We start from the raw sequence: 18002 nt of genomic DNA on the forward strand, positions 1-18002 counted from the left end.
GGGCCATCACAATGTGGTGTTATCCTCAAACCTTGCAAGTGCCTTCTCATCCGTTATCATGTCCTCTGGGCCAAGTCCAACAATCAACCTCCGCCTTCTCTTTGGGATATTCTGTTTCCCCCTTCACAGAAACGCTCTCCACCTACTCTCAACCATCATGTAGATTGTCGTTCCCCTCCGCGTACATCCTCACAACTCTCAACGCTGGCGGAAGGAGGTGAGTGTTCTCCCACCAACTTGGCATCTTCTAGCCTTCGCCTCTCCTTATCACCCTTCACGCTTGTCTTGTTGGAAACCCTCTGCCGCTTCGTCCTGGTCTCCTCGACCTTTTGCATGCCCTCGGGTCATAGCGACGTTTCGGCGACTGTATTGTACTAGTAGGACGTTGTGCCGCGCCTCCAGCGAGAGTGTCGAGTCAAAGGTCATTTTTCTTGCCACAAATTTAGCGGGAAGCTTTAGTCCAGGCGAGCAAAAGTGGATTGCGTTTCACGTTCTGGTGCGTGGTACGGATATCTTACTCGTGAGTCGCAACCTTGGAAAGGGATTGAGGTTGTCTCTGCATTTATGTCCGGTTGTGTGTTAAGCCCGAGCTTAGTCTTAAGATTACTTTAGGGCGGTTTTTAATAACTGGCCACTAAGCAGATGATGAAAATCCTCAAGTCACGATATTTCCACAGCGATAACAGCTGTGATGAATCCTGATACGATGTAAATATAGCGCTTAATTAGTTCTACAACAATTACAGCAAGAATTTCCTCAATAATTAGACGTCTGACACATGATCAGAGGATAAATGAATTCGGGTGATCTTCGGCTGACCCAATATTACACAGCCATGGGGAGCAAGTAATGAGGACGAGTGCTCACTGTTCTTCAATCATATACAAGCTCGACTTGATGCGTACCTCTTTATGGACAACACTGCGGGCGACTTCTAGTTGCTCCCGTCCTCATGTATGTCGCCTCGTCGCCGGCCGACGGTTACCATTCCCACAACGCACCTTCCATACCTCCCCCAGTCCTCAACGCGAAGAAGATCCTCCGAATGCGCCTTGGAACCCGTCCGTTGAGCAACCGATAGATGCAATCCAATCAGAACAAACTTCTGTCGTACTAGAAACTACAGCGGAAGACCCCAACGGCGCCTCAGACAATCCCCCCAGGCCTAAAGACAAGAGCAATTACGGCTCGGCTTCAAGGAGGGCTTCAAGGAACATCAAGCCGCGAGAAAAGTCACCGCCAGTGCATATCCCGCCATGGTTCTTAGACCAGAATGTGATACTTCGGGGAGATCGCGCTCATGCGCGGACAAAAGATGGGCCCAGGACACTCATACGACTTGGGGGGCTTCCCTCGGACCAGGTTGCACATGACGAAGAACAAGCTGTTGCTGAGGATGCTAGCTTGAGAAATGGAGCTCCAGAAAATAAAAAGTCTGATGGCCGTCAGCAGGAGACTAATGAGGGTCCGTCCTCGAAGTCTCGACCTACCACGCCCCTACTGGATAACATCATCATGCGCGAAATATCCTCAGTTGTATCAGCTGGACTTCAAGTCTCATCATGGCAGCGTGCAGAAATTGCTGCTTCTCCAAAACCTCACGTCGTGCTTTTCTGCCCCAAAAACGGTGGTTCCTCTTTCTTAGACGTGATTGGGCTTCAATTGGCGGAAGAGAACTTAACAGACCTTCTACGGCTCACACCACAAGACATTGCCGAAATAGGAGGCGATTACATTGACGATCCATCAAATTTCCGGGGTAACACTTTAAGCTCTCTAGGATACGATACTCAGCTGGTCACAGCCATGCGCTTCCCACAAAGGTCAGAAGATCCCCCTGAGGAAGAATACTTCGACGAACCGGAGGAGGAGGACATGGATCAAGGTCCGGGAAAATCGAAATATCCCGTGCATGGTCCTGTTGGTGGGTTCAACGCGATCCACGTTGGGACCTTTGCACCAAACAGCTTGCAGGACTTCTTCAAACCCTTCGTGTCGCAAGCTGGTTTTCCTCAGCAACCAAAAGTAGTCGGAATGAAGCCTGCTTTGCAACTGAAGGATACGACTCCAGAATTGAAAATGACCATGCTTGTGGATACGTTGCTCAACGCTGCGGAAAGCAAGAGAGTGGCAGAAAAACCTGCCGAGGAGGCTTCGACCACCCAAGAGCAACCAGAAGCGGCAGGGATTTTGAATTCTACCTCCCAGTCTCCGCGAGCTGAGAATTCCGAAAGTCTATATCGTGACGCCGAACGCGGGTCTGAGGGTTTGATTGTCCTGATTCAAGATTACCTCCAGATCAACGCGACAATCAACGGCGGCAAATTCCTCGACAAGCTACACGAGGTAGTAGAGGCAAGGCGCCGAGAGGGTCAAAGACTGCTCATCATTGGAACCGTATCGTCTAAAGAGCTCATGTCATCTTTTTCCAGGCTCGGAATCGACCAAGAGCAAAGAGATCCTAGAAATATACCAACGCGGACCATCATAACTCCTATCAATGAAGCGTCGCCCGAGCACACATTCGCACGGTATCACAAAGAGAAAACTAGAGGCATCAACATGCGTCATCTCAAAGATATGCTGCGTCGAACGGCGGCAGTACCTTCCCAGGTCGCGTCTATTATCTCAGACAGGACAATCAACGTCGATTCTAAGACGACCTTCTTATCTGGTCTAGAAGAGTCTGTATGGCCACTCGATACAGTCAGTAGAGCTGCGACAACAAGTTTAGGCTTACTTGAAGGATCAGAAGAAATGACAATCAAGCACATCGAACAAGCATTGGAGATCATTGAATCGAGCGATAACGCGAAGGGTGACTGGGTGGCGAATGAGAAACAGCAGCGAGAGAACGTGACGAAGTCTACTGGTTCTGCGTCCGAAATAGACTCCAAGGATCGTATGCGAAAACTACGAAAGACTTGCAACGAGCACGAGAGGAAGCTGTTGAATGGCGTCGTGGATCCTGAGAATATTAGGACCACCTTCGCTGATGTTCAGGCTTCACCACAGACCATAGAAGCACTGAAGACACTGACCTCTCTGTCACTCGTACGGCCAGACGCGTTCACATACGGTGTACTTGCCACTGACAGAATTCCGGGTCTCCTACTCTATGGCCCTCCTGGTACTGGAAAGACACTTCTCGCTAAAGCCGTTGCCAAAGAGAGCGGAGCTACAGTGCTTGAAGTCAGCGGCTCCGGTAATTAATTTGCTGGTACCTTGCCCAGAATCCTTCACTAACCAAATACAGATGTCTATGATATGTACGTCGGCGAAGGCGAAAAGAACGTCAGGGCCATCTTCACCCTGGCCAAAAAGCTCACACCCTGCATCGTATTCATCGACGAAGCGGACGCTATCCTCGGCGCCCGCTCCGGCGGCGGCAATCGTACCAGTCACCGTGAACTCATCAACCAGTTCCTGCGCGAATGGGATGGCATGACAGAGCTCTCGGCATTCATCATGGTCGCCACTAACCGCCCCTTCGATCTCGACGAAGCGTCACTCCGTCGACTACCTCGCCGCCTACTCGTCGATCTCCCAGTTGAGAAAGACAGAGAAGCAATCCTCAAGATCCACCTCAAAACCGAACTCCTCGACCCCGACGTATCCGTCTCAGACCTGGCTTCCCAGACACCCTTCTACTCCGGATCCGACCTCAAAAATCTCTGCGTCGCAGCCGCTCTGGCTTGCGTGCGGGAGGAATTCGACGCCGCTGCTTCTCACGCCAAAGACACGAGCCAGACCGAAAAGTACGAATACCCCGAAAAGCGGACTCTGCACACGAGACACTTCAACAAGGCCATGGAGGAGATCAGCGCGAGTATTAGTGAGGACATGGGCAGTTTGAGCGCGATTAGGAAGTTCGATGAGAAATATGGGGATCGCAGGGGTAGGAGGAAGAAGGGTGGATTTGGGTATAGGACGGTCAGTGAGGGGGAGAAGGCGGGGAGTGATGCGGCGAGGGTGAGGAATCAGAGTTGAGTGGTAGTAAGAAAGGGCTACAATTTTCTTCTTCTTTCTGGCATAGAGAGCGCTTGCATGGGGCTCGAAGAGCCATATGTATAAGAAGAACTGCACGAGCAATTTTCCGTTGCTGGTGATTTGCCTCCTTGGAAAAATGCTTTCAAGCTCCCGCCATGCCGCTAAATTCGTCAACATTATTCACACGTTCTCATTATGGCGTGAGCTGAAACGTTCCACCCCGTCTCGAAAAGATTGAAACTGGAGACAATCGCTCGGAATGCAGAATCCAAACAGCCGCGTCAAGCTCCTTTTCATACTCAATCCCTAGCTTGTACCCAGCGATCTAAAGTCGAATACCTCTAGGACTGAACCTCTGATTAGCGGAGTTCAGGAGAGCATCACGGATGATATTGACAAGATCAAGTACCTTGATAGAGGCCGGGAGAGCATTGCGGATCGTATCGGCCATTTCCGACACCAATTCAGACGGCGTGATGGCGCCGGCGGCATCTTTGGTGTCCTTTTTGGCATCACCCAAAATCAAGTCGCTCGCCAGCTCTGCCATGGCGTAGACGCAGGCTTGCAACGCTCCACTGACGGGCGCTGGGAAGATACTCGCGTCAACGATTCTTAAAGCATCCACTCCTCTGACTTTCAGCTGCCCATCCACCACGTTTCCCATAGCACACGTGCCAGCTACATGATGGATCGTGGTTCCGAATCCGGCTACTCTGGCATCTATCTCTTCGTCAGTCGACTTGCTTGTTAATGATGGGTAACCTTCCGGCGGTGATTCGCATTCGATGACTTCTTGCATAGCTGGTGTCTCAACAACGCGTAGGACGCCCCGGACAGCGGAACGTAGCATGACTTTGTCTGCTTGGGTGGAGTAATACGCTGGATCAACGACGGGAGAATCCTCTGGATTAGCGGACGAGAGCGTTATGCTGCCGCGGGACGTGGGCTGGTAGAGCAGGGCTGCAGTGGAGATGTGCGAGCCGTCTATGGGAACAGAGCGATTTGGGCCCATTGCCATGGGGCCGTAGGCTACAAGCATCATGGTGTGCACACGCTCCTTCAACAAGAGTTGCTTTGACGCGGTAAGTGTTTCTCCATCTGCTTGCAAGGCCGGCAAGAGGGCTGAAGGAGGGACGCTGGAGTGCACTATCCATTCCATTGGCATGCCCTCTGCATTGGAAGGTTTCTTCTTCCATTCGGGATGACCCAGTGCTGCACCTTGCTCTTGGACAGAAGGCTTGAGCTTCCAAGCTATGCCGAGTGCGAGATGATCGAAGAGATTGTGTCCAACGAAATGGCTGTTGACGAGTTGGTGGATTCCATGCTTGGCCAATTCGTCTTCGGGACCGATGCCTGAGAGCATGAGGAGCTGCGGCGTTCTGTGAGCTCCGCAGCTTACAATGACTTCTTTTCGGGCATGGATTTGGCGGCCGGAGAGAAGTTCGATGCCTGTGGCGAGCATGCTTCCGGTAGCGAAATGGTCTTTGAGGTTGATTTTGCGAACGGTGGTGTTGGTCATGACTTCGACGCCTTTGAGGGGATAAGCGGTGCCTGCGGGTTGACGAATTGCTTTGTGCCAATTTTCGGTGTATTTGGCTAGGCCGAGGGGGTTTCCGCTATTGGCATCTGGATTGTCCTTGTGGCCGGCGGCATGGAAGGCATTATAGACGGTATCACGTAGCGGATACTGGCGGCCTGAAACGGTGTGTATTGGACCATCAAATCCATGGAATTTTTTGTCAGCATCAGGATCATGGTGGTGCTCGCTGCGATTGAAGTAGAGCATCATTCGCTGGTAAGTCCAACGACTATCGCCGGATGACTTTGCCCATTGCTCGTAGTCGGCTTTATCGCCTCTAGACCACATTCCATAATTGACAGCACTGGAGCCGGAGAGAATGTTGCCGGCCAAGTTCAGGATACTACGGTCGGCGAGTCCAGCCTGGGGGACAGTATCATATTTAGATACTAGATTTGTAGTTACTGGAATGAGAGGAGCCGCCACGGGATTAGTTATTTGTGGATGCTTTTGTTCATCTGGGCCTCGCTCGATAAGAAGGATTGACTTGGATGGGTCGCCTTGGTGGAGGCGAGATGCTACGACACACCCCGCTGTGCCCCCGCCGACGATGATGTAGTCAAAGGTTCGATCCGCCATGGCTGATAGGGACTTCCCCTTTGTAATTGAGATGTCAATGTCCCTGATCAAGCTTTGTGCGGTCAATAAATGGTGTGTATCCAAATGGGATTGTCAAATGCTTCAGGTCGAAGAGGACCGCTACTCAAATGTCCTCAAGCGCTCCACACCTCAGGCCGTGGGATGCCGACTAACCGCTCGGCCTTACCTTTCAGCGGGAGACGGCGATTGAACGATAGGCAGAGAAAGATCGATCTACTTTGCCTTGACCAGAGCTCCGAAGAGAGTATGCTGAGAAGAAGAAGAAGACGCTTTGCAAGTCAATATCCATATCTCAAGTGTTGCACTTGTCATCCATCCATTTAGCTAATTGGCAGGCAAGGAGGCTGTCCTTCTGGAAAGCAGCTGCCTGACTGTCTTTTTCCTTTTGATCAATTTTCCAAAGACCCATTACCTGAGCCATTCTACAGCCCTTGGGCGATGTTTCGTTAATTATCTTATGGGACAAGTAGGATGGACTCTTGAATCTTGACCAGCTGCCAGGGCAGGTTCTAAGGTAGGCAGTCATGTCAAGGCTAAGCTAAGCACTATGAGGCCCGCAAGGACCTCCTGGGAAGCCCTAGAGAGTATTGAATAAGCTTATTTGCTTCCCGCTGCTGGTGCTGGTAGCTGGTCGCTGCGATGTCTCCGGTGGCCGGAATGCCGTCATTGAAACCAACCGACTTACTTAGATTACCCTTGCTCGTACGTGATAAATTGTATCTTACTGCATGATAAGGGCGCCGCTGTGAATGGTGAACGTCCACATACATTGGGGTAGTTCCCTAGAAGAATCATCCCCACCAATGCAGAACTCCTCAGCGGACAACCTACCTACCTTGTCTTCCACATCCCTAACGACGGATACCACGGAGAACGCGTCCAGTGGGGGTCACGAGACCCCTTCCCTTTCAAACCCAGTATCCGGTCTCCAGAACAGGACTACGAAGAGACCTGTCACTTCAAAAGTGAATGATGAAGCAGTCCGAGCTGCCAAACAGCAAATCCGCTCCAAGCTACGAGAAGATTGGTCTTGGCCCCCAAAATCCTCTCCTCCAGACGCTTTGGACTCTCCGGATGCTATTGCTGAATGGCGCGAGCGTGACTCCGACTCTTCAATTGCTTCCACACCACAAGATCCCAACCTCAATCCATACAAATACGACAGCCCAGACTCGTTACACCAACCAGTACTCTCCCGGAAGCGCAAAAGAAGGCGGCGTCTGAAAGAGGAGATGGAATGGAATGAAGGTCTTAGAACATACGTTGAGCGCAGGGATGCCTGGGCTGGAGCGAGAACACAGCCAATGACTCCGCCACCAACTTTCAAATCTCCATTTGAAGCGCCCTATCCACCAGTGCGGCCTCCCCCAAACGGCACATCCTTTACCCCACCCTCTCCCCGTACTGTCGTTCCCGTCGCTCCTCCTATAATGTCACCGGATCATCCCCTTCGCACCACCGTACAACCAGCAACTTACCCCCAGATATACAGCAAAATCATCATTCAAGGCCTCGCACCTACCGTTCCCATAAACCTGAAAGACGTCGTCAAATCTCTTGTTGCTGGGTGGAAGAAGGATGGAGAATGGCCTCCTAAAAGCGATGCAGAGAAAGCTGGCCTGGCGCACGCAGCTACAGGAGAGGGGATGGGTATGGGTATGGGTATGGGTATTGGTGCGCACCCGAGAAAAGCGGTCAGGAGAAGTGTGGGAAAGGTGAAAAGGGTGCTGGGGTTCGGGCATGGCGAGGATGGGGGCGGAGAAGGGGAAGAGGGGAAACCATTCTGAGGAGCTGGTGGATATGCCAGAGGACACTTGTGCAGTTTGTACAGGCATGGTAAAATGGCGTATCGTTACACATGCATGGTTGATAGCATGTTCGTTGACAGCAGGCGTCTGGGTTAACGGACTGTAGATACTGATCTTCTTCTGCAGCATATATTTCACACCGTACGCCCGAGTCATCTGCTAATCGCCCCGTTTCATCTGGACTCTTCTCCCTTCCCCCCCCTGCTTGGTTATGAACTCACGATTCACAGCTCAACCAAAGAGTCTCATCCTTGATATTGGCTCCCTTTTTCTCAACCTTGACCTCAGATTCCATCCGAACTGCCCCACGAACCCGGTTCTTCTCCACACCACTTCTCACCCTACCACCTTCACACCATCCGCCCCCAAAGGTGCCGCTCGTTCCTACCATTGGTCCCGGGCTTGCCCTTCTTTCCTCCCTTCAACCCCCCCCCGGATCTCTCCCACCTCGACACCCAGCGCCGTAATATCCGTCACTCAACCTCGTCCCACCCCCAGCCTCCACCTCGGCTTCAAGACCTGCGCGCTCGGCAAAACTGCCATACCTTGCGGCCGCGGGTACCGAGACCGCCTCCCCCCCCCCCACACACACACACGCAAACAGGTTTCTTTGCGCCGCTGGGTCGTCGGGCGGGGTCTCCACCACTTCTCCAATGGCGTGCGAGTGTTTGGTCGTAAGTATCTTGCTGGGGGTCACTTTTCACAAACAAACCCCCCCATTGCCATCTCCGTCCCGTACTCCACCGCCCTGGTCGGATGTCGTATCCCTGATCCGGCGCCGTCGTCCAGAGAGCGGAAGCCGTCGCGCTTCGTGAGCTTTCACGGCTTCTGATCCAGCTGTTTTCGAACACCCGTCGGGTGCGGGGTTCGATGTTCTACTTCTACCGGAAGGTGGGTGCGATGGCGGTCGTGGGGTTCGGCAACTGGCATGCTGAGCATGCGGCTGAGGGGAGGGTTGGAGGTGTGGCGGGGGTGGTTTGCTGGATGTGGTTGGGTTGGGTTGGGAGGATTGGGCTGGGGGTTTTGGATGGTGGGGAGGAGGGAGGGAGGGGGCGTTGCGGTTGGTTTTGCGAAAGAGATTGGATGGATTGGTGGGCGTGCATTGGATTTTGGGATGCATGTGGGTTGGATCAAGGTTTAGTTGGATGAAATGTGAGAAAGACCGAGCGATTATCAATATAGTGTGCTGAAGACATGGGGCGCTGACACGAGGTCGATAAGCCATAGACGTTGCACTTGAAGACGCCTTGGTAAGGACGGAGTGGAGAAGTAGGGAGGCTCTAGGCATTATCGTTCTTGTAGTAACGTTCAGGTTGACAAAATCAAGCTTAGTGTTTTGAATGACGAGTTCAAGGACAATTCTTGCTTCTGAATCTATTTTGAACTGACTCCTCAAGAGTCAGGAGACCTGGCTTTGGACGCTGCTTTCCCAGACGGCCTTCCTTGCCACACTGAAATGTCCCTGAGTGGCTGAAAATGGAATTTAGAGACCTATCGTTCTTGTTCAATCTCTCTTGATCCTAATTCAACCTTCATTCGCTGGAACTCCACCCCATGAAGGCGGGGTTGGACCCCATAAAGATCCAGCGCCCAGGTACTGGGACTGCTGAGTGAAATCATAGGCGGCCCAGTGCGCCACTGACCCCAGGCTTTCTGCGTCGTATGACCTTGCCCACCAAGAATTTCGATGCTACCATCAGTAAGATCGGCATAGCGTCCGAGCATTTGAATCACATGGATGAAACCGTCATCGTAGACGTAGCTTATGAATCGGTCGCAGAAGCGGAAGTTTCGGAATACTCCTCGCACTTCAACAAGTGCCTGAGTGGAGAAGTAGTCGATGTCTTCCGTGTTGACATCGGCACCGTCTCCGTCAGGCTGAAACTCGAGCAGAAATTCCATACGCGCTGTTTCCTTGACCTCGAAAGGGTTTCTTTTCACAGTCGGGAATAGGCCACTCTTGTCTATCCTGTCCTCAGGAGAACAGCCGAAGCTTGACTTAGCTCCAAGAAAGTAACAGTCAAAGGTACTGACGGCAGCCGGGTGACAATAGGACTTGAGATTTTCAGGAGTGTTATCTGCAGCAGAAAATTGCGGATCGAAAGATAGGTAGGCATGCTGCGCTGACTATCAGAAAACACGTAACCAGCAAAACGTGGGGAGCCTTACCCCGCAACTGCGACTGACTTACGAGTCGTCATGATGAGCAAAGAAGGATCAAGTAGCTATGGTAATGGTAGATAAATGAGCGTGCGAATGATTATAGACCGTATGGAGGAGGCTTACAAGATTTGAAGATCTGGGGTGATCACATTCGATGAGTGAAGCATAGAGTAGTGAATGAACCCCTACCAAGCCAAGCACTACTCTGATACTCATCTGAGACCCATTACAAGGCTGACCCTATGTTCATCACGGCCATTCCCATACATTCATCAGGTTGTCTGGCTTTTCAAGTCGTTCCACCTCCCGGCCCTCAAAGGATCCAATTTTATAAGCTCAGCAATGTAGTCCTCGATAGCGACCTCTTTCTCAATCGATTCATTTCCAAGATCGCGATATAAGATGCTTAGACTAATCAACGATTGATAGATCCATTTGCAGTCCTCGGCGCCATCGAGCATATCACGGACTTTGAGGATCTGTTCGCGGACATAGGTTGACCTTTCAGTTGTTGTAAGATCCGGTGCCATCGACTCGGCAGCATACTTTCGGTCAAACGTACACATCAGGTACTGGTGGTAGAACCATAGAGATTGGTCCTCAGAACCCGCCCATAGCGCTCGCTCGATCAGCTCGAGTTCTTGCCAGCACATCAGAGGTCGATAAACGAAACTTTCTGGGAAACCTACTCACCTTCGTCCAGAAAATTTCGCCTTGCAAGATGGTCTGCCCCTCTCTCATCGAGAAGTATAGGGATCAATTTGCTCCGATTGTGCCAGGCAGAAAAATTTGACAGGTTCAAGTTGATCATCCTCGTCGTGTACTCAAACTCTATTTCTGTCATACTCGTGGCTGAGCCTTCAGCTTGGAGCGCGATCGACTCCAAAGCTGAAACAACGGTCCTTCGATAGCCCCAGCCATGGAAATTCCTGCTGTCAAGACTCAGCATCTTGCCTACTAGCGCAAGCTCCTGCTGCCAGAATTTGCGTGCTTCAAGTACTGAAAGAAGCCGGGTGGAATCTTTGAGGAGCCAGAGACGATAGTTCCATATCCAGTAGCACTTTGGAAACTTTCGCAGCAGAGGAATGAGGAAAGCAAGTTCATCGGAGATGGTATTCATGACAGTTTCATGGTCGGGACCGGCAACAGCGTTTGTAACTTGAGGATCTGGATGCTCAAATTGGTGCTTGAGTATCAGACGGCGATGGTTCCAGATTGTATAGTACTCCGGGTTCCATTTCAGCAATTTGGATGTCAGTTCTAAAGTCTTGGTGGTGCACTGATATCCTCGAATCTAGATACTCGTGAGTATCGATACGGAAATCCGGTTTATATGCCTACTCCATCGTTCACAGAATCTACTAATCCCTTGTAGTCCTTGATTTTCTGTTGCTCTTTCTTCTGGTCCCGATCTGTTGCTGGTTGTACACGAGGTACGCCATGCTGCAAGTTTGCTCGTCAGCGAACGAGATTCATGAGCTTCATGGGGCAATTGCCCTGACATACACTTGCCATATTGCTACACCTTGTAAGGTTGCAGTGCTGTAGGAAAGGATGCTGGAGGAAGTCACGATGACGTTGCTGCCTCAGCTCAGCCCTACCGTCTTGGCACTGGTCTTCTCTTCGCCCAGACACCTGTCTTTCCCCTAAATCCTCGACAATTGACGTCGAGGATCAGGCGTACACTATTCGTTACTAACATGCTTCACAGGGACTGCTAGGCCTTCAGGACACCCACTTGTACCTACAGTCATTTGTTCAATACATTCATTACGCCCACTCTTTTGCTACATACGCGTTGTCAATGCAATGCCCCGTATCATTTCTGCCTCTGTAGACGACAATCTTTACTCTGCAGACCTTCTCTGCGCTTCAGAAGTTCGTTTCACTCGACTGTCCCATGCTGCGTCAGCCTTTGAGCTTCGGGGCTCTCGGCAACCCAAATATGCTACTGCCAGACCTCGCAAGTGCAAGGGCCGACGTTCTCTTCGTGGTTTTGCTTCCCTTGCCTTGAGTGAAACGAGCAATAAGACTTGCAAGTCCAGCTCGGAGTCTGATCGTAGCGGATCAACCGACAATTCTCCTTCGTTATACGCTTCTGAGTACTACGGGAGCTGCGTTCCAAATCCAGCTGACGGCTTGAGCGATGGTGGAGGCTCGTATCCGTCACCATCCGCTTCGGAAGATGATTTTCCTGGCACTCCATCAATAGAAAGCCGCACCAGCGAAGACGTTGATCCTTCTCCTTTCCCTCTGACTCCAGTACCATTGTTAACATCTAGTCCGACCTTGGCCACTTACGATGAGGGCCCTCGAACACCAAGAGGACGAGGCATCAGTGCTACAGCAGGATACCGGACTCCATCGATATCACCTGATCGGTACATCTCAAATCGAAACACTCCGCAGGATGCCTCAAAAACTTTCCGCCTAAGCAAGCTCCCCCACCAGCTTTCGAACCTGGAGAAGCTTTTGCGGCACCCGTCAGCTACGCCAGACCCATTCAGTCCATTGAGTGTCAGACGTGTACGGGAGGCAAGAATCAACGCCTCTGCCAATGTGGACCCACGTGTCGTCCAATCTCGCCCCCGCACGATCGGAACCACGAACGTGCAACATCCTCCTCAGGACCCCCTCGCAATTCAGAACAGGCAAGCCAGTGCAGGCGCAGTATGGAACATTGGCGGAGGCTCTGAAGGCACTCCGTTAGGCCCTGTTCGAGGCATCTCCGACGGACGAGGCCGCTTTATCAGCAGTGGATCGAACGCACCGATGTTCACCTCTCATTTTTTTGATGATGATACTCTGGATCAAGACAACAGCCAGCTGGAAAGCCGACTGGCTGTCGCCTTGGGCATTGATCAGACATGCAGAATACTGGATATCTCTAGGTCTCCCGTGCAAGCCAGGAGTATCAGCACCGGCTCGATTGGAACAAAGCGGAAGTATCCTTATCTCGAACCTCGGACTCGATGGATGAATGATCAGTGGATCCAAGAAGGCTCGCAGTCGCGTGAGTTTACCCTTTTTCTTGCTTACTGTTTTATTAGCCCTTGCACCCAGCAGCGCTTTCCATTCTCCTAAAGTGCTATCGTGACTTGTTGTACTTCACGACTTATTGAGCTTACTGAGGATAAGCAGCAAGGAAGCATCGGAAAATAGAGCCTAGAGCTGTCCCAACCACACCATTCAGATAAGTCCTCGATTGAACCCAGGAGAGAGCATGACTGATAGCGCCCCACAGTACTGGATGCTCCCAATTTGCGAGATGATTATTACTGCACTGTTCTCGCTTACTGCCACACTGCTCGTACTCTCGCCGTCGGTCTCGGTAACAGAGTCTATCTTTGGTCGGAAACGTTTGGGGTTCGGTACCCACCAGAGGATCCGGATACTCGCGAGTCAACTTATGTCACGTCGCTGGCCTTCTCTTCCACCGAAGGCGGCCACAGTATCCTAGCCATCGGGCGTAATACTGGCCATATCAGTTTGTGGAGTCTCGCCGATCCCGAGAATATCAGATTTCAGTCTCGGCAGCCATGTGCTATTGCGTGTGTATCTTTCAAGCCCGTCACCACTCGCAGGCCATCAGAGCGCTTTGGTTGTATGATGGCCACTGAAGAGCTTCTTGTGGGCGACGAAGTCGGCAATGTTTACTACTACTCTGTCGAGTGGATGAGCAAGCAGCAGGTCGACATACATGGATGGACTGGAGCTATGACCCTGATGGCGAAAATATCGGTTCACAGTCAACAGCTATGTGGCCTTGCTTGGTCACCTGATGGAGACTATTTTGCTACAGGCGCGAATGACAACGTCTGCTGCTTATTCGAGGTCAAAGACGTTCTGGCACCTCCTGAGCCCCCGCAAGACTCTTCGAATTACTTCAGAAGTCCGCTCCAAACCATTATCGGTGGCTTCGGGTTTCCAAATTTTGTCGCAAGAACGCAGACTCCCTCGGAGGTCATGGGCGTCTTAGCCAACGGCGTACACGTCCAACGCACCAGGATTATTCCTGGTCAGAATGGCTCGCTCCTCATCGGTGAGGGACGCCAAAAGCACAGATGGGTCCACAGCGCTGCTATTAAAGCTATCGCTTTCTGTCCGTGGCAGCGTGGATTGATTGCCACGGGCGGTGGCTCCAACGACCGAGCAATCCATTTCTACCATACTTTTTCAGGAGCCTGCCTTGCTACCATAAACTGCTATGCCCAGATTACATCGCTGATCTGGTCAACAACACGCCGAGAGATTGCAGCTACATTTGGCTACGCGCAACCCGATCATCCCTACCGCGTTGCTGTCTTCTCATGGCCCGAGTGCCAGCAAGTCATCGCCATACCTTGGGCGAGCGACATGCGTGCTCTCTACGCCATTCCTTACCCTGGTGGGCCCGGCGAGACAAATTGTGACACAAGTATGGGCGAAGCATGGTACTCGAGAACAAGAGATGAAGGGTGCATTTTGGTAGCGTGCTCTGATGAGTCGGTGAAGTTTCATGAGGTGTGGAGTGGGCCAAGAAAGTCTACGGGTGTGCATATGGGATTGTTGGGCGGAAGTGATATCCTGGAGGGATTGGAGGGGATTGAGAAGGAGGGGAATGAAGTCATTCGTTGAAACTTTGCCAAGGGCTGGCCCGTCTGCTTTCCTCATGAACTTGGCGCTGGCTGAGTCTTCTGGTTTTCTGTGAAGGTGTATCCATTCATCACAATAGCTGGGCAAGCGTATAAATCGTTCTTCCCAACACTTTCTGCACCTCAGAGAAGACTGTCCTCAAATTCATGCTATACTAGACTGTGGTCCCTAATGGCTATCCTCATCCTCCACCTACGGATGTTCAATCACAATATCAATTCCCATCCATCCGCACCGAGTCCATCTTTCCACTTTGAATTTCTATCTCATCCCATCACACCGCCTCAGTCATTCCGTATTTGGTAAAGTACTTGGAAACGTGCGCTTTCGCATTTGTCGTCGAACGTCGCGGGAAGACGGCTGGCTTGTTGGTGTGTTCCAGTGTAGATCTTTCGTCGAGGACACGAAGAGGGGCGGTGGCTCCGTGTTCAGTCTTGAGGAGGGGTAGTCTCTCGTTTATGTGGGTGCAGTATTGTAGGTCCGAGATGGATTGAGCCGTTTGGTTTTGGTGTGATCGAGGTGGGAGCGGAGGTACTTCCTCGACCTTCTCCTCGCGCTCTTTTTCCCTCGCGTTTAGATTTCGTTCCTCGTCCAAGACTGCCGCAGAGAGTCTTGTAAGTTGGCGGTGGTCGATGTATATGCAGATGCAGATGCCGATACCGAGGACGACGCCGATGATGAGCAGGTAGCAGATTATGTACATGGCGATATTCAAAGCGGCATTCGAATCCGTGTCGAGAGGGGGTGCGGCCATGCTGAAGATGTTGCCCATGGTAGGGGAATAGATTTGGGTTGTGTGTGGATTTCAGAAGACGGGGGAGAATCGGAGTGTGTTTTATAGTGTTGGGACATTGCTTTGCCAAGAGAGCGAGCGCAATTGTGCTCTTGGTTTCGATTCTAAAATAAGCTCAGCGGCCCAACACAGTCATTCGTCTGTGTTGACGTGTACAAACCCTGATCTGAAGCAGAAGGCTAAAAATTCACAAAGTTCATGGTCAAAGTCCCGTGGCCTTCCGAAGAGGACGGTTTCGAATCCGTAAGCATCGTTAGGGCTGAAAATTATGGGCCCAAGCAATCAACAATCCTATTAGGAACGTTCTTGTGAATACACATTATCCATGACAGTCCCCAGCCTAGCTCTCTGTGACGATCCGCAGATAGAATCCTTTCAAAGAGCCCATTAGATAGCGTAAAGGTCCTCCAGGGGCTTCTTCCCTGTTCGATGTGCTCGTCCCGGGAGATTCTGGGTCATCTTGGTCGTGGCTGGGCTTCCCTCACTCGGTCATTGTATCCGTAGGAGTCTGCTGCACTCGAAGGAGCCTATGGTGCTCAACATGCATGAGTAGATGGGTCCCAAAGGCTCAAAGAAAAATCTTGATGAGGAGGAAGCACAACGCTCAAGTATCAGTCCATTGCTCAGCGTTCCGACCGACATCAGAAGGATGTTTGAGCCATTTTTGGTCAAAAGAGTCTAAGCCAAGCAGGCGGAAGATGGTCTTTTGAAGGCTTATCACGGAGAATGAAGACTCCGAGGGATACCCTCGTAAGCTTGTAGAAGTGGACCAAGCACGTGAAGGATAAATAGACAAGAATTAGCCTCCATCTTCCGTGATCTATGCACAGGCTGAGTGCGCGGCCGCTCTTGGGCGAAGGCAGAACGATGCAGACAACTGGCTGGTCTGTGCGTCTTCTTTTTCAGCAACTGTCAACTGCAATAAAAGGTAGAGCACATCAAAGCAACGGCACAGTAAAGCTATAAAGCATTGGGGCCATGAGAGACGATAGCCCCATCCGCGGGAAGACAATTTTCTACGAAACATGCGATAGCGATGTTTTCCAGCTCGCTGCCGTTGATACGTGCAGTGAGATTTCATGTCTTGGCACTCGAGCCTTGGCATTTTGAGTCTCTGCCTCAGCCCTATGGAGCAGCTAGCGCGTCCTAGCTCGCACAAAGTCTCGCTAGGCGAAAATACAGCTCGACCTCACATTCCCCACCGCACAACCAACTTCCACCATCTTGACGTCCCACCCCCCCAACCGTCAGGATGAAGCTCAACATCTCCTACCCGGCCAACGGCACCCAGAAACTCGTCGAAATCGAAGACGAGCGCAAACTCCGCAGCTTCATGGAGAAGCGCATGGGCCAGGAAGTCCCCGGCGACGGCGTCTCTCCCGAGTTCAAGGGCTACGTCTTCAAGATCACCGGCGGCAACGACAAACAAGGCTTCCCGATGAAGCAGGGTATCATGCATCCTACGAGAGTCCGCTTGCTGTTGGGTGCGGGACATAGCTGCTACCGGCCCCGGAGGACCGGGGAGAGGAAGAGGAAGAGCGTCCGGGGGTGCATCGTGGCCATGGATTTGGCGGTGCTGGCGTTGAGCGTGATCAAGCAGGGCGAGGAGGAGATCCCGGGTCTCACGGACAAGGTGTTGCCGAAGAGGTTGGGCCCGAAGAGGGCGACCAAGGTCCGCAAGTTCTTTGGGTTGGGCAAGGATGATGATGTGAGTGCTTCCAAATTTCTATCTCGCTGTACCCGGACCATTCCCCTGCACGTGGTGTTCTCTGGTGGCGCCGAGGAAATTGGTGTTGATGTCGGAGTTCGTGCTGATCAATTGGTGCGAACTAACTAGGTCCGCAAATTCGTCATCCGACGCGAAGTTCAACCCAAGGGCGAAGGCAAAAAACCCTACACCAAGGCACCCCGCATCCAGCGCCTCGTCACTCCGCAGCGTCTCCAGCACAAGCGTCACCGAATGGCACTCAAGCGTCGCCAGGCCGAATCCTCCAAGGATGCTGCCGTAAGTCCTTACCCACATCCATCTACATCTATATGGACATGGTTCTCGTAAGGTTGTATGGCTGATTGGTGCTGGCAGAATGAGTACGCGTCTATCTTAGCCAAGCGTGTCAATGAGGAGAAGGCGAAGAAGTCCGAGTTGAGGAGTAAGTTGATTCTACTTCTACAGGGCGGGGCTTGAATGGTGGCTAATTTGCAACAGAGCGAAGAGCGTCGTCGATGAGGAAGTAGATGGTCGATCGCAGATACCGAGCAAGCGAATGGCGAAAAAGGTCGATGGTTGGAACATGTTTGCTGGGAGTGTCCAAGAGAGGAGAAGGAGAATAGCCGGCACACGCGTGCGTTGATCTGGCTGGATTGAATGCAAAGTGCATGTAGAACAGACATCATAGATCAAAGTCCGTTCTCAGCAACCATGCATCATTCATT

General features: G+C 51.7%; 8 protein-coding genes across 8 annotated transcripts; 4 read left to right on the forward strand and 4 right to left on the reverse strand.

The window, feature by feature from the left end:
* Positions 1-850: 850 nt before the first annotated feature.
* Positions 851-3991, forward strand: HO173_001408 (uncharacterized protein; the record flags this gene model as incomplete). Its single annotated transcript, XM_037303347.1, has 2 exons — positions 851-3206; positions 3258-3991. The coding sequence occupies 2 exons, from the start codon at positions 851-853 to the stop codon at positions 3989-3991; spliced, it is 3090 nt and encodes a 1029-aa protein (XP_037169994.1).
* A 325-nt stretch (positions 3992-4316) lies between these two features.
* On the reverse strand, positions 4317-6149 carry HO173_001409 (uncharacterized protein; the record flags this gene model as incomplete). The annotated part of the gene is made up of 1 exon (XM_037303348.1): positions 4317-6149. One exon carries the CDS (start codon positions 6147-6149, stop codon positions 4317-4319), a length of 1833 nt encoding a protein of 610 aa, XP_037169995.1.
* An 824-nt stretch (positions 6150-6973) lies between these two features.
* Positions 6974-7957, forward strand: HO173_001410 (uncharacterized protein; the record flags this gene model as incomplete). Its single annotated transcript, XM_037303349.1, has 1 exon — positions 6974-7957. One exon carries the CDS (start codon positions 6974-6976, stop codon positions 7955-7957), a length of 984 nt encoding a protein of 327 aa, XP_037169996.1.
* A 1512-nt stretch (positions 7958-9469) lies between these two features.
* HO173_001411 (uncharacterized protein) lies at positions 9470-10179 on the reverse strand (the record flags this gene model as incomplete). The annotated part of the gene is made up of 2 exons (XM_037303350.1): positions 9470-10101; positions 10170-10179. The coding sequence occupies 2 exons, from the start codon at positions 10177-10179 to the stop codon at positions 9470-9472; spliced, it is 642 nt and encodes a 213-aa protein (XP_037169997.1).
* Positions 10180-10413: 234 nt separating this feature from the next.
* HO173_001412 (uncharacterized protein) lies at positions 10414-11656 on the reverse strand (the record flags this gene model as incomplete). Its single annotated transcript, XM_037303351.1, has 4 exons — positions 10414-10781; positions 10835-11435; positions 11483-11584; positions 11648-11656. 4 exons carry the CDS (start codon positions 11654-11656, stop codon positions 10414-10416), a joined length of 1080 nt encoding a protein of 359 aa, XP_037169998.1.
* A 294-nt stretch (positions 11657-11950) lies between these two features.
* On the forward strand, positions 11951-14758 carry HO173_001413 (uncharacterized protein; the record flags this gene model as incomplete). Its single annotated transcript, XM_037303352.1, has 2 exons — positions 11951-13154; positions 13386-14758. The coding sequence occupies 2 exons, from the start codon at positions 11951-11953 to the stop codon at positions 14756-14758; spliced, it is 2577 nt and encodes an 858-aa protein (XP_037169999.1).
* A 292-nt stretch (positions 14759-15050) lies between these two features.
* On the reverse strand, positions 15051-15548 carry HO173_001414 (uncharacterized protein; the record flags this gene model as incomplete). The annotated part of the gene is made up of 1 exon (XM_037303353.1): positions 15051-15548. The coding sequence occupies one exon, from the start codon at positions 15546-15548 to the stop codon at positions 15051-15053; it is 498 nt and encodes a 165-aa protein (XP_037170000.1).
* Positions 15549-16821: 1273 nt separating this feature from the next.
* HO173_001415 (uncharacterized protein) lies at positions 16822-17804 on the forward strand (the record flags this gene model as incomplete). The annotated part of the gene is made up of 4 exons (XM_037303354.1): positions 16822-17277; positions 17407-17574; positions 17653-17719; positions 17776-17804. The coding sequence occupies 4 exons, from the start codon at positions 16822-16824 to the stop codon at positions 17802-17804; spliced, it is 720 nt and encodes a 239-aa protein (XP_037170001.1).
* Positions 17805-18002: the final 198 nt, after the last annotated feature.

The sequence above is a fragment of the Letharia columbiana genome (genome assembly GCF_014066305.1).
Source record: "Letharia columbiana isolate WasteWater2 chromosome Unknown Sc0000002_s0, whole genome shotgun sequence".
Taxonomy (NCBI): Eukaryota; Fungi; Ascomycota; class Lecanoromycetes; order Lecanorales; family Parmeliaceae; genus Letharia; species Letharia columbiana.